At 38.8% G+C, this 13,084-nt stretch overlaps 1 protein-coding gene across 1 annotated transcript in view; it reads right to left on the minus strand.

Annotated features, from left to right (window-relative positions):
* Positions 1-13,084, minus strand: part of LOC128696023 (regulating synaptic membrane exocytosis protein 2) — a 56,883-nt gene that overhangs the window by 19,119 nt on the left and 24,680 nt on the right. Inside the window, exons 9-11 of the mRNA XM_070094923.1 lie at positions 5,537-5,679; positions 3,070-3,273; positions 1,035-1,080 (exon numbers count right to left, since the gene is read on the minus strand). Of these exons, the coding sequence (XP_069951024.1) occupies positions 1,035-1,080; positions 3,070-3,273; positions 5,537-5,679 (393 nt within the window). The remainder of the gene's footprint in view (positions 1-1,034; positions 1,081-3,069; positions 3,274-5,536; positions 5,680-13,084) is intronic.

Genomic DNA, 13,084 nt, shown 5'->3' on the forward strand with positions numbered 1-13,084 from the left:
AATTCGCCCTCTTCTAATTCGCCCTCTTCTAATTCGCCCTCTTCTAATTCGCCCTCTTCTAATTCGCCCTCTTCTAATTCGCCCTCTTCTAATTCGCCCTCTTCTAATTCGCCCTCTTCTAATTCGCCCTCTTCTAATTCGCCCTCTTCTAATTCGCCCTCTTCTAATTCGCCCTCTTCTAATTCGCCGTCTTCTAATTCGCCCTCTTCTAATTCGCCCTCTTCTAATTCGCCCTCTTCTAATTCGCCCTCTTCTAATTCGCCCTCTTCTAATTCGCCCTCTTCTAATTCGCCCTCTTCTAATTCGCCCTCTTCTAATTCGTCCTCTTCTAATTAGCCCTCTTCTAATTCGCCCTCTTCTAATTCGCCCTCTTCTAATTCGCCCTCTTCTAATTCGTCCTCTTCTAATTCGCCGTCTTCTAATTCGCCCTCTTCTAATTCGCCCTCTTCTAATTCGCCCTCTTCTAATTCGCCCTCTTCTAATTCGCCCTCTTCTAATTCGCCCTCTTCTAATTCGCCCTCTTCTAATTCGCCCTCTTCTAATTCGCCCTCTTCTAATTCGCCCTCTTCTAATTCGCCCTCTTCTAATTCGTCCTCTTCTAATTCACTCAGTTGTTTCCAGATAATATTAAGGTGAGTTTTACTACCCATTCATGATGACTTTCTTTCCATTTAATTCCGAATAAAACGTGATCCTTTTCAGCAGATAACCTCGATGTGGACTCTAAAGTACTCTGCTATCTATCTATCCCATGTACTCCTGTGTACTCCCATTCATTACTACCTCTTTCAAGAAAGTGCATCTTGATGTTATCAAGGGCTCTTGATGCTGGGAATGAGAGCCACCCTCACCTTCCTCGAATCAAGATTGATTATCCTCCATTCCCACAGCCGCTGTTTAGCCTTCACGGGTTTAGCGCTTCCTCTTACATACATTATAATATTTCTGCTGAAAAGGCCCTTAACATTTTCTCTGAACCCTTTTCTTCTAACCCTTTCCCCCCCTAGGGGCTGTGACCTGGACCTGAGCCTCACCTCCAAGTCCTACCGTCGTCATCAGGTCGAGAGCTGCTGGGAGTACCTGAAAATAAACATCCAGGTCAGGAGAGAGAGATGAGAATCTTGGATAAAGGAGAGTAGTGTGTGTGTGTGTCTGTGTGTCTGTCTGTATGCATGAGTGTGTTTGTCTGTACTCTTCAGTCTTTGTCTGCGATTACAACTGTACACGTCTCTGCGTGTGTGTGATTATGTCTGTATCTGTGCTTTTGATTGAGTTTATGTCTGTCTGTGATTATGTCTTCACTTGCACGCTATCTGGTGATTGTCTGTGCGACTGTCTCTTACCCTTCCACCTCTTCCTGCGTAACCAGTCTGATTCCATCAGTCTGTGTCTCCTGTACTGTCTGTACCCACCTGTTACCACTACAGCCCAACAGTGTATTTGGGTGTAGTTAAATACCATCTGACACGGGTAAAAATAACTGGTTAGTCAGATTCAAATCCTATCGACTGCGCTAGACTCATCGAGGCTACGTAACATTAATCACAAATCAAGGGATTTAAAGGAACTCTCAGCATATATACGTTGAGAGCAATATGTCTGCCGATGCAAAACAAGCAAGTGGGGAGCTGAATGATTGCTCTAGGCCTTTCGTGTTGCGATCAACATATCATCAGGAGCTTGCAATATTGCAGAAAAGAGGAGGAGGTCCAAGAAAATGCGCTCACAGAGCGCACCTTCGCTGGGATATCATTTAGTCACAGGGTATATACACCTCTCTGTGTATATACCCTGTATATACACTTCTCTGTGTATATACCCCGTGACTAAAACAAAGCTGGTATTAAATTACATTAATAATTGCGTAATGAGAAGAGGAATAATAGGTAAGAAATCAAATTTATTTATTGAATAATAAATATGGAAACGACAAATGATAAATTATAATATATTGTATCCAAGATCAAAATTATAATTAATAATGCAGACTCATATTAAATGTTCAGATCTCGGGTGTCAAAAAAATATGATTAATAAATTGTGAATATTGAAGTTATGGAAGAGTAAATCAGTTTTGAAAAAATAATTCCTCCTGTCAAAATTATCTTCTTTAATAATTAGAAACAGAAACACAGACAGAGATGTGATAAATGGTTTAAAAAACCGACATATTGAAGATTGAGACACTTGTGCAATATATGGGAATCTTTATTGAGGAAACGTTTCGCCACACAGTGGCTTCATCAGTCAACACAAAGGTGAAGAACAGGAGGAGTTTGAGGTAATCAGTCCCTCAACCTTCAGTCGATGTAATCAGTCCATCAGTCTTGAAAAGAACACGGTGTTGAGGGACTGAATACCTCAAACTCCTCTTGTTCTTCACCATTCTCCTTTGTATGGACTGATGAAGCCACTGTGTGGCAAAGCGTTTCCTCAGTAAAGATATTCAAATATTACACATATATCTAATTTATCATAATATGTGACGCATCAATTCTGAAAAGTTAAAGAGTGGTTAAAGCGTCCTTGTTAAAGTGCGTCAGTAACTAAAGATATTTAACACCAGCCTAAGACATTACGAAATTATTTTACAATTGCTATGAAAATAAATGTCACAGTACCGTGGCTGAAATAACTAACTGCCAAATTGGAAATGTGATAATCGCGCAACGTTTGAGTCCATCCCTGGACTGGGTGGACGGGGTAACGGAGACACAGCTACGCAAAACAAGCCATTATTTGGAGGACATCTCGCTTATCAAGTCGCGGATCATTTCCAATTTGTGGTTTAGTTGTGACTCAGTATACTGTGATGAACTAGACGAATACGTTCATGTCAAAGAACACGGCAGACTAATACATATGTATAACATCCAAGTACCGTGCCAAAAAAAAAAAATAGTCAAAGATCCTATACACTAGTTTCTCTGACGTATAAATAAGAGATCATGCCTTAAATTATGGACATCAGAGGAGTCCCCATCCCCCCCAACCTGTTTTTCCATCATTTATGTAACTACATACCCTGCGTGAACTGGTAAGAGAGGCTGCCCAAGACGGGCATCTGACCTGGCTTGACCCGCTGCTCGACCTGGTTGTTGGTCTTGAGGGAGTGTGACCTGATGAGTGCTGCACTGTGGGAGGCGCGGCGCTGCCTCGGGTACTCCTCGCCGCTGCTCAGGAACTCACTTCTCGTCGAAGACCTAAAACTGGTACTTCGACGACGCTCGAGAGGACTCATCGATACACACAGCCTCGCCTCCAAGTCCTCAGCTGACGTACACAGTAGCAGCACACATTAGCACATGCTTACACGGCCAGTGAATGTGTACAGGGAGGAGGGAGGGAGGTGTAGAAGTGTAGATGAGTTGCGGGGAAGTGTGTGTGTGTGTGTGTGTGTGTGTGTGTGTGTGTGTGTGTGTGTGTGTGTGTGTGTGTGTGTGTGTGTGTGTGTGTGTGTGTGTGTGTGTGTGTGTGTGCATTTAGATACTGTAAGGACTTAGAACATAGCTACAGAGAAAGGAATAGGGAGAGACATACAGATAGGGGACGGAGACAGAGGCAGACAGACAGCTAGAGACGGAGACAGACAGACTCAGACAAGCAGAGACTGTCATCTCAGAGAGAGCCAAAGATTGGTAGAGCACAAGAGGCAGACAGGATGAAGATAACATGTGACTTGCTCTGTTTACATACAGTGACACTGAAGGTATCGCCATACTAAAGCTCCGACACGGACATTTATAGACATAATTAGGACATAATTAGGACGTAATGACATAATCAAGACTTAGGTACAATGGGGCCTTATGCTGAAGCCCCATTAGGGACATTTAGCACAGTTTTAGTGGAAGACGTGAATTAGACATGAGTACTTTAATTCATACACACGAAACAACATGACAATCTATCACAGTTCAACATTAATTGCCTTTATGTAACACTAGAAGAAAAAATCGTCAGTAATGGCAGCCAAAAAAAATGATTGTCCTTCCTTAACTCTATTGACAATCAGATCACACAAGAAACAAACAAGCATCTTAGTTAAAGTTCACCAGGTTTTTGAAGTGATTATATCAGATTTACGACAAGTAAAGCCTTTTAGGCCACAAAAAGCAACACAAGACTTACCTGTGAAACTGTAAATTACAAGGTGGTACCTGAGGTAATTGTAACTGGAGCTAAGTGCACTTTATAGCTTCCAGACTTGACACTTAAGACTTGAGACTTGGTAGTAGGTTTCTAAGATTTATCTCCTAATACTTGACACTCAAGTTTTCAGCTCTGGCATCTAAAACTTGACACAGCATTTCTCACCTAGAACTTGAGATTTGGGATTTGAGACTTAGGATTTGAAACTTGACTACCGAAAGTATTGCGGCTCAGACAGAAAGCTTTTGAAATTGTTATTACGTTGAACTGCAGCATTAAATTAAAAGCTGATGACCCGTAAGACTCAAAGATGTTAATGGAATGTAAAGAAGCATCGCTTTGTGGGATGTAAACAACACGCAAAAGTTTGGATCAAAATGGCGTACTGCCACCATTAGTATAGAAAAACACAGGTTCACTACAGTCATACTTTGTTTAATGTTTTAATTGATGTTAAGTGCTAAACCAATGTGGGTCATTCAGCGCAAAACGTGTTGGAGGCTTGATCCTCCGTCTATTGAGCCCCAGATAGACGCGCTTCCTATTTGTACTCACCTATTTTTTTGTAATACCTTATAAAATGCGGTTTTGAATAGCGCGGGTTTTGCTATAGCACGGTTTATAATTTTGAAGTTTTTAACAATTATTTTTTTTAACAGAAGTGCGGTAGTGAACTGCACTTTTTTTTATTACATATGAGTACTTTTACTGTACTTATGTAATGCTTATGTAATTAACATATTACAATGTTTTAAACAGCGCGGTTTTGCATAGCACTGAACTTTTTCGGCAACTGTTAACCGCTCTATGAAACGTATTCCTGTACAAGCTTTTAATGAGATAACCTTACGCTCTGTGTAGAGCCAGATGAAGCTCTACACAGAGCGAAATGCTGTTGTCCTCTTTCTTCACTCATACCTCAGCTTATGTTCAAAGGAAAAATAATTTCCAGTAAGAGCGAAATAAAAATATTTAGCCAGATTTTGCACAAGAAAATCTTCTTCCCTCTGAAGAGGATACTTTAGAAATGCGCTAAATACGCACAGGTAATATGATTAAGAATGACTTGAGTTCTAGAGGCTGGAGAGGTAAAATTCCCGTAACTTCAGAGACAGGAGCGATGTTGTTGTCCGGTGGGTTATTACTAACACTAGCCAAAGAGGGAACTTCGGAGGTCTTAAATTTAGAAAGTGAAATCAGGTACTTAAACTCACCCTTGACTTCAGCTATTGAGCAGGAATTCCCTGAGGTTAACCTTGAATGGTGATACAAAAACAGAGGACGAATCGTTCACCTTTTAGGGCAGGAGTATGACTTGAAAACAAGAGACCATATACTCAGCCTCCTGGTCTCCCTTGAAAGTAACAGAGATGAAGATACTCACCCTTGAACTCTGGACTGGAGGACGACTGGTACGCTACTGAGGAACGCCTCGACTGGGGCAGCGAGTGGGGATAGGAGCGGGAGAGTTGGTACACCTCGTTCTCGGCCTGCTCGCTCAAGGAAGACCCCCGTCTGGAGGGTGACCTACCCCGAGAAGAGTACAGTGAGTATGAGCGGGTGGAGTGGAAGCAGCTGAAGTGGGACAAGTAGAAGGGAAAGAGGACAACTGAAAAAGGATGAATGTAATATATATATATATATATATATATATATATATATATATATATATATATATATATATATATATATATATATATATATATATATATATATAATGTTAGATGATACGTTGAGAATGAAAATAACATATGTGACATTGTAAATCCTATATTTCGTTCACGTCATCCGGTTCCCCGGAGGTCGGGTGTCCTGGATGTAGCATTTGCACTCTGGATCACAACACTGAGTCTGAAAAAGAAAACTGTTTTCTTTTCAGGCCTTAGTTGTTCCTGACAAGTTCATCATTTAACTCGTTTAGGTATTTGATTTTGCACTTAAACCATAATCCAGGGTTTACAATCCTATTGGAATGTAGTTGTAGCATACTGCCATGTTCCTGTAAACGTATATTTTCTGTGTCTTCCTAAAACTTGCGGCACTGTCCCTTTCTCTGGCGTACTGGAAGTAGGTGTCGGCCACTGAAGACCCACAAGTTCAGTGCCATGCTATCAGCTTACTGTCTTCCCAGGAAGTTGAGACAGCCAATAGGAAATTCCCAGCATGTGGTGTCATCACCGCTAGGTGACTAGCGTTGTCTTTTATTAAGGCATTATCGAGCATCGTTTCGTAGATTTTCGTCACAATGGAAATGCCCCAATGAAACTGCTGGGGCCTTCAGAAGAAGCTGGTCTGTTGGAAGTGTCTACAAGAATATCCCACTGCGCTGCTCCTGTGATAAACTTTGGGTCGTGAATTCCTACAGAACCTTTAGTACATTTTGGAACTACTCTATGTTCCTCACCAGTTCGCTGAATGCAATTCACGGATATAGAATGTGTGTAATGGTATGTGTTGCCTTGTGAACTCTTGTACGCCCAACCTCACACCTCGGTCCAATTAGAAGTGATGCTTGATCCCACTGGTGGTCTTCCAACGACAGATTTGGTGATTTTCTGAATATAAATTTCAAAAATGCAAGTTATTCTGGGCAGGCCTAAATAATTTGTGAGTAGATTCAGGTCATCGCTTCCATATCACCTATTCTCTGCTTTATCCTCTTCAAGTCATTCAGTTTCGCCGAGTCACCATCTGGAAAAGACCCGGGCCTGGACAAGACCGGCGAACCTACTACATTTAGTTTTTCCTCGAGGACTGTGTAAATAACCTGAGGACCCAGAGGTGCTCCCCGTTGAATGTTGTCAATTAAGAAAATAACTGAGGCTTCTGGTAAGGTGAATCTAACAGCAGTAAGGACTGGCTTGTTTGGCAGAGATGATTTCACATTCGGAAGGATTAAGAAGGAGTCCTAAGGATTTCTTCCCCGTGACTTCATATCTCGAAGCTCTGAAATCAGGGTTTCTTCTGTATATGCCAGAGTGTCATCCTCCTGGTACCACATGTTGAGTTCCATGCTCAGTGTGGAGAGAGGAATGGGGCGAGTCGGTTTTCCTGCTGAACGCCTTCTTACGATCTGATCTCACGCTCGCCGAACCACTTAGATTAATTTTTTCTGAAACTATGGGAAATGAAGTTAAAGATTAGGAAAATGCTTTCAGACGGCTCCCAAAGCGAACATCTCTTTTAAACCAGATCAAATGCTTTTTTGAGACTAATTTAACTACAGTCATATCTATGGGCAAGTTCCTTGCTGCAGCAACCGCTGCTTCACTGCTTTGAGAGATCCCATAGCCAAGTTGGTTTGGCTGAAGCAAGTTAGCAGCTTTTGTGCGAATGCTTCTAACTGCCAGTTTAGCAATGCAACAGCGGAGGATGTTATGAACGGGAATGGGTTGATTTTTCTCGTCCCTTTTCAAGGCACTTGATACACCGAAGAAGAACGGGTTAATTTACTCAGGTATCATCCCAGCAAGACAGCTTTTAGCGAACGTTGTTATTTCAGATAAGAGGATCTTTGCAGCTGCCAAGCACTGGATTAACCATCTCTTTGATGTATAATTGTAACGTAATTGCATTCCATTATAACCCGCAGCAGCCCCTAACAGCAATAGCACAGTCGTTTTATGTAGCATTTGAGTCTTTGCCCAGATAATGGTTTTCCGATGAAATTATTGGTAGAATTGTTGGTGACACTGACCGCCATCAGTGTACGAACTATTGTAATATCTCTGGGGAGCGATTTTGTCGTCTAGTTGACCCATTAGCGCTGCTTCCTTCAGTGTTTTTAGTTAACATGTACGCAAACTTTCTTGCTATTATGGACATTTTTCTTAAGTCAATCTCAACCATTCATACGCTGCTGGGAAAGATGAATCAAATTATCCACTCTATGAAAGTTACGTACGATTTCGATAATTGATGAGACTGACGATTTTTTTCTCTTGATACATAAACGCTGCCAAACAGAAGCAAGTTGCATCATGCACCAACTGTGCCTCAGGCTTCTAGGTTTCTGGATACTCCATTTACCTACCTGAGTAGGTCTGAGAATTAACCTGCAGCATGTACACGACCTGCTTTTGGGATCTGAGATAAAGACCTTCTTGCAGAATATTTCATTGCCACCAGGACGTCATTGTAACAAAATTAAATGCTAGTGGAGTAACCAGCTATTTTAGGCGTTTCATTGCTCTCTACTGAGGCCATATGTGACTCAGTACACCTGTTGTGTGGCCTAGCAGCGCCGTTATTATTGAGGCCACGATTCTCTCCACACACACCTGACATGTGTCCCGTTGTTGGAGAGTATTTCCTCGGCTTTGTGACTAACTGCCACATCTGCCGTCTCGCAAGCTTGTACTGGTGGTGGAGGGAGGATACATGTGTTGCTCACCAAATTGTGGTTGCAGGGGTGAAGTTATAGCCCCTGTGTATATATGTGTGTGGAGGTGGACTGCACAGATGCCTCAAGATGATAGAGGTGGTGGTGGGTGGGGGGTAAGGGGGACAGTGTTCAGGAAACATGTATGTTTCGGTGCTGTACATACATGTATTGTATGTATAAACACATTGATTCAGAACAAATAAACATCGGTTGTCATGTATATAGAATTAACTGAAAGTAAACATTTTGTGGAGCACTGGTCCAAATAAAAGGCTGAAAACATGACACAAGTGTCACACTTGTGTCACTCTTGTGAGACAAGTGTGACAGAAGAGTGACACAAGGGTGACACATGAGTGACACAAGTGTGACTCAAGAGTGACACAAGTGTAACAAAAGAGTGACACAAAAGTGACAGAAGTGTGGCACAAGAGTGACACAAGAGTGACACACGAGTGACACACGAGTGACACACGAGTGACACAAGAGTGACAGGTGTGAAAAAGTGTGACACATGACATGAATATGATACAGATATGACACAAGTGTGACACAATAGTAACACATGTGTGACACAAGTGTGACAAAAGAGTGACAATAAAACAAGGGTGACACATATCACACAAATTGTGACACAAATGTGTGACACACTTCTATATACTTTCCGTAAAGCTTCCACTGAAATACATTTATGTCAGTTTTGAGTTGAATTAAAAGTGAATAATGAAAAAATGAGTCAGTAATGGCTGTTAATGACTCAAGAAACACGTAATAAACATTAATAGTGGCGACATAAACATTCAACCATCGGCTGGACACACTAACATTCACCCTAACTTTAAACATTAACATTTAACTTGAAACATTTTAAGCCACTTAACAAAATTTATTATTTTTTTAAAGACCTTTTTAAATTATCTTGCGAAGTTATTAGCCTTAAAAAAAAGTCAGACTATCATATGTACATTATTTTAACACAACATTATCCCGAGGCACAAAAAATACACAAAAAATCTACCATATGTACACTAAAAAAATACATATTTATTGCATTCTTCTAAGCAAAATCTAACACAAAATCAAGCGCTTAGTTAGACCACAAAAACTTCGAAAAGGCGTCAAGATCTAAGACTACAGGAAAGACGTCAAATATTGTGAAGCTGTCAAAATGCACAAAATATCAATAATTTTACTAACCTGCGTCCCACCACACTAATGATAAATCTGTTGACATGTGCTGGGAGATGCTGGTGTAGCTACGAATCTTAATGTGTGTTTATAAACATGTATACACGAACGGGGGGAAAGTATTCACGAACGGGGATGAAAAACTGGTAGAGTAGAAATACCTGAGCGTTTTCGTGCGTCCACAAATGTATTTGAGTGTGTGTATGTGTGTGTGTGTGTGTGTGTGTGTGTGTGTGTGTGTGTTCGTGAATGCATTAAAATGCTAAGGTATTTTCGTTCTTTTAACTTTTTAATAAGGAATTTTTTTTCGGTATTTGTAGTTAAGCGCTTCATTACGACTTATTTTTATTTCATGTATACATTAATGCATATATGTATTTTAACATTTTTTTTCTACGTTTAGAGTCAATGTGAATGACTGCAGTTAAGTTTACTGCCGTACCTGATGCTCTCGCTCCTACAACATGTATACAGATTTATCATCAGTATGGAGGTGTGAGAGGAGAAACTTACACACACACACACACACACACACAATCACACACACACAATCACACACACACAATCACACACACACACACACCAAGATATATACCAAGCAATTAAAACGGTAATGCACTGAATTCACTTCGGGTGTGTAAAACAGTGTAGGTGTTACCGCGGGTTGAACTATGCTCGGCTATTAACATAAACTTGTTTGTCACAGCTTACTAATAGCCAAAATTTGTGTTCTGGCAGAAAGACAAAGTTCATGGTTTATTTATGGACTGCGAAGGTTTTATTTAGGTAAAAAAAATGAAGTTATGTTTCATTAAGGTGAAGATAATGTTTTATTTGGGTGAAAAGTACGTTTATTAGGTGAATATTATTTTTTTTAGGTAAAGATTTTTTATTTAGGTGAAGATTACCTTTTAGGTGAAGATTATTTATTTTGGTGATTACTTTTTTAGGTAAAGATTGTTTTTTAGGCGAAGATTACTTCTTTTAGCTGAAGATTTTTTTATTTAAGTGAAGATTATTTATTTAGGTGATTATTTTTTTAGGTAAAGATTGTTTTTAGGTGAAGATTACTTCTTATAGCTGAAGATTTTTTATTTAGGTGAAGATTATTTATTTAGGTGATTATTTTTTTTAGATAAAGATTGTTTTTAGGTGAAGATTACTTCTTATAGCTGAAGATTTTTTTATATAGGTGAAGATTACTTTTTTAGGTGAAGATAATGTTTTATTTAGGGGCGGATCGTTTAATTTAGATAAAACTTATTTAAGTAACGATTGTTTTATTGAATATATTACAATTTATTAGAAGTTTGTTTAACCTAGGTATATAAAATAACGCTATTATTTGATTATTACCATTAACATTTTTATTAGTGATATTAATGGAAATTTGCTAATGTTTAGTAAAAACATTGTCAATACTTTTGTCTTCACTGTAACTGATTTTTGTTATAATTATTATATTTACTAATTTCGTAATTGTTACTAAGATAATATTTAACATGAAAGTTTACAAAGTTGAATTATTAATTATAAATATTCTTCAGGGATAATTCCTCTTCTCCAGTAATTCAGTAGATAATTTTCAGTTTTTATTCTGACTCAAATTTGGCTGCTATCATAGCTAAATTATTGATTAATTAACATAAGATTTATATCATATCTTTTAAGAGTTCTTAGTATATATATATATATATATATATATATATATATATATATATATATATATATATATATATATATATATATATATACGTATATTGTTTGAACCTGGAAACAATACACTTTTAAGCAGACTTTCTCGCTTCTCTCATCCCACAGATGCTTGGGAGACCCTCAAGGATGGAAGGGAAGGGGAGAGCGGAGGGGAAATGGAGGGGGGGGGATGAGAGGATAAGGGGAGAGGGGCTTGATGGGAGGGGTAGGGGGAAGGGAAGAGGGAATGGGAACTCCTCGTCTTTGTACACTTACTTGGGGGGGCAGGAGAAAGCGGAAGACGGCGCAAGAGAGAGCATTGAATGTGTTAGAATGTCGACCATACCAGGAAGTGACAAACTAAAACATAATGGTGAGTGATTGTGTTTGTGTGTGTGTGTGTGTGTGTGTGTGTGTGTGTGTGTGTGTGTGTGTGTGTGTGTGTGTGTGTTCTGCGTAAGTATGTGTGTGTTCTGCTTGAGTATATGTATGTGTTCTGCGTGTGTATGTGTGTATGTATATATGTATATGTATGTATTTGTGTGTGCATGTATATATGTGTATGTATATGTATGAGCATGTGTGTGTATGTATGTATGTACGTGTGTGTGTGTGTTTGGATGCTTGTGTCAGAGAAGTACACTGTGTCAATAAAGAGGTGCTTGTGAGACAAAGACTGCGTGCAGAGAATCCAAATTTGTAGTAAAATAAAGCAACAAATACATATACATTCTTCTGAGTGAAAAACATATTTGCAAAGACACTTTAATTAAAGAAATCTGAAAATAATACACTTTATTGCTATGAACATTATTCAGTAAAGAAGTGCATTTGGAAAGTAGGTGTATTTGTTTATATGTGTGTATACAAAATGAGTGAGTAAAGAGTATGTGTATTTACGAAGTGTCTGTGTATACATATATAGGGTGTGTTTGTATGTATAGTATACATATGTGTACACAGATTGTGCTTTGTGCAGTGCGTGCATGTAAATATTAGTGCGCGTGTGCATACAGTGTGTATACAGTGTTTATATAGTGTGTATGTAGACTGTATATGGAGAGTGTGTATAGTGTGTATATACAGAGTGTGTATACAAAGTTCTCTACAACGATAATGGAAAGAAACTTCTGAGTATATTTACAAATCGAAAACCAGATGAGACAAGAAGAAAATTGATAATAATAATAATAATAATAGTAATAATAATAATAATAATAATAATAATAATAATAATAATAATAATAATAATAATAATGTCTCAAGTTTCGTTCCATCCTCGCAGCAGACAATTTTAACCCTTAGGAGCTGCAAATTTAAGGTTCATATTCAACTTTCGTCAGCCCTTTTAACATCACTTAATAACTAGTACAAGCAATTATGAGTTTTAGTAAATTATAACTATTAAATCCTTTTTTTTTAATTTATACGACCGAGTTTCGAAATTAATATGAGTATTTTTTTAGAAAAATAATAGGAACAATTTACACAAAACACACTCTCTGGAGACGGAACTTGAGGTAACGTTTCGACCAATGATTCAGGAGGGACCTAAATGTCGTTCTAAGTTCCGTTTGGAAAGTGCGGTTTATCTGTGAAATACGAACGAGAGTTCGAAATATCTCTCAAGTTTTTGGTCATTTTTAAAACAACGATTAAAAAAAT

Source organism: Cherax quadricarinatus, chromosome 48, assembly GCF_038502225.1.
Source record: "Cherax quadricarinatus isolate ZL_2023a chromosome 48, ASM3850222v1, whole genome shotgun sequence".
NCBI lineage: Eukaryota > Metazoa > Arthropoda > Malacostraca > Decapoda > Parastacidae > Cherax > Cherax quadricarinatus.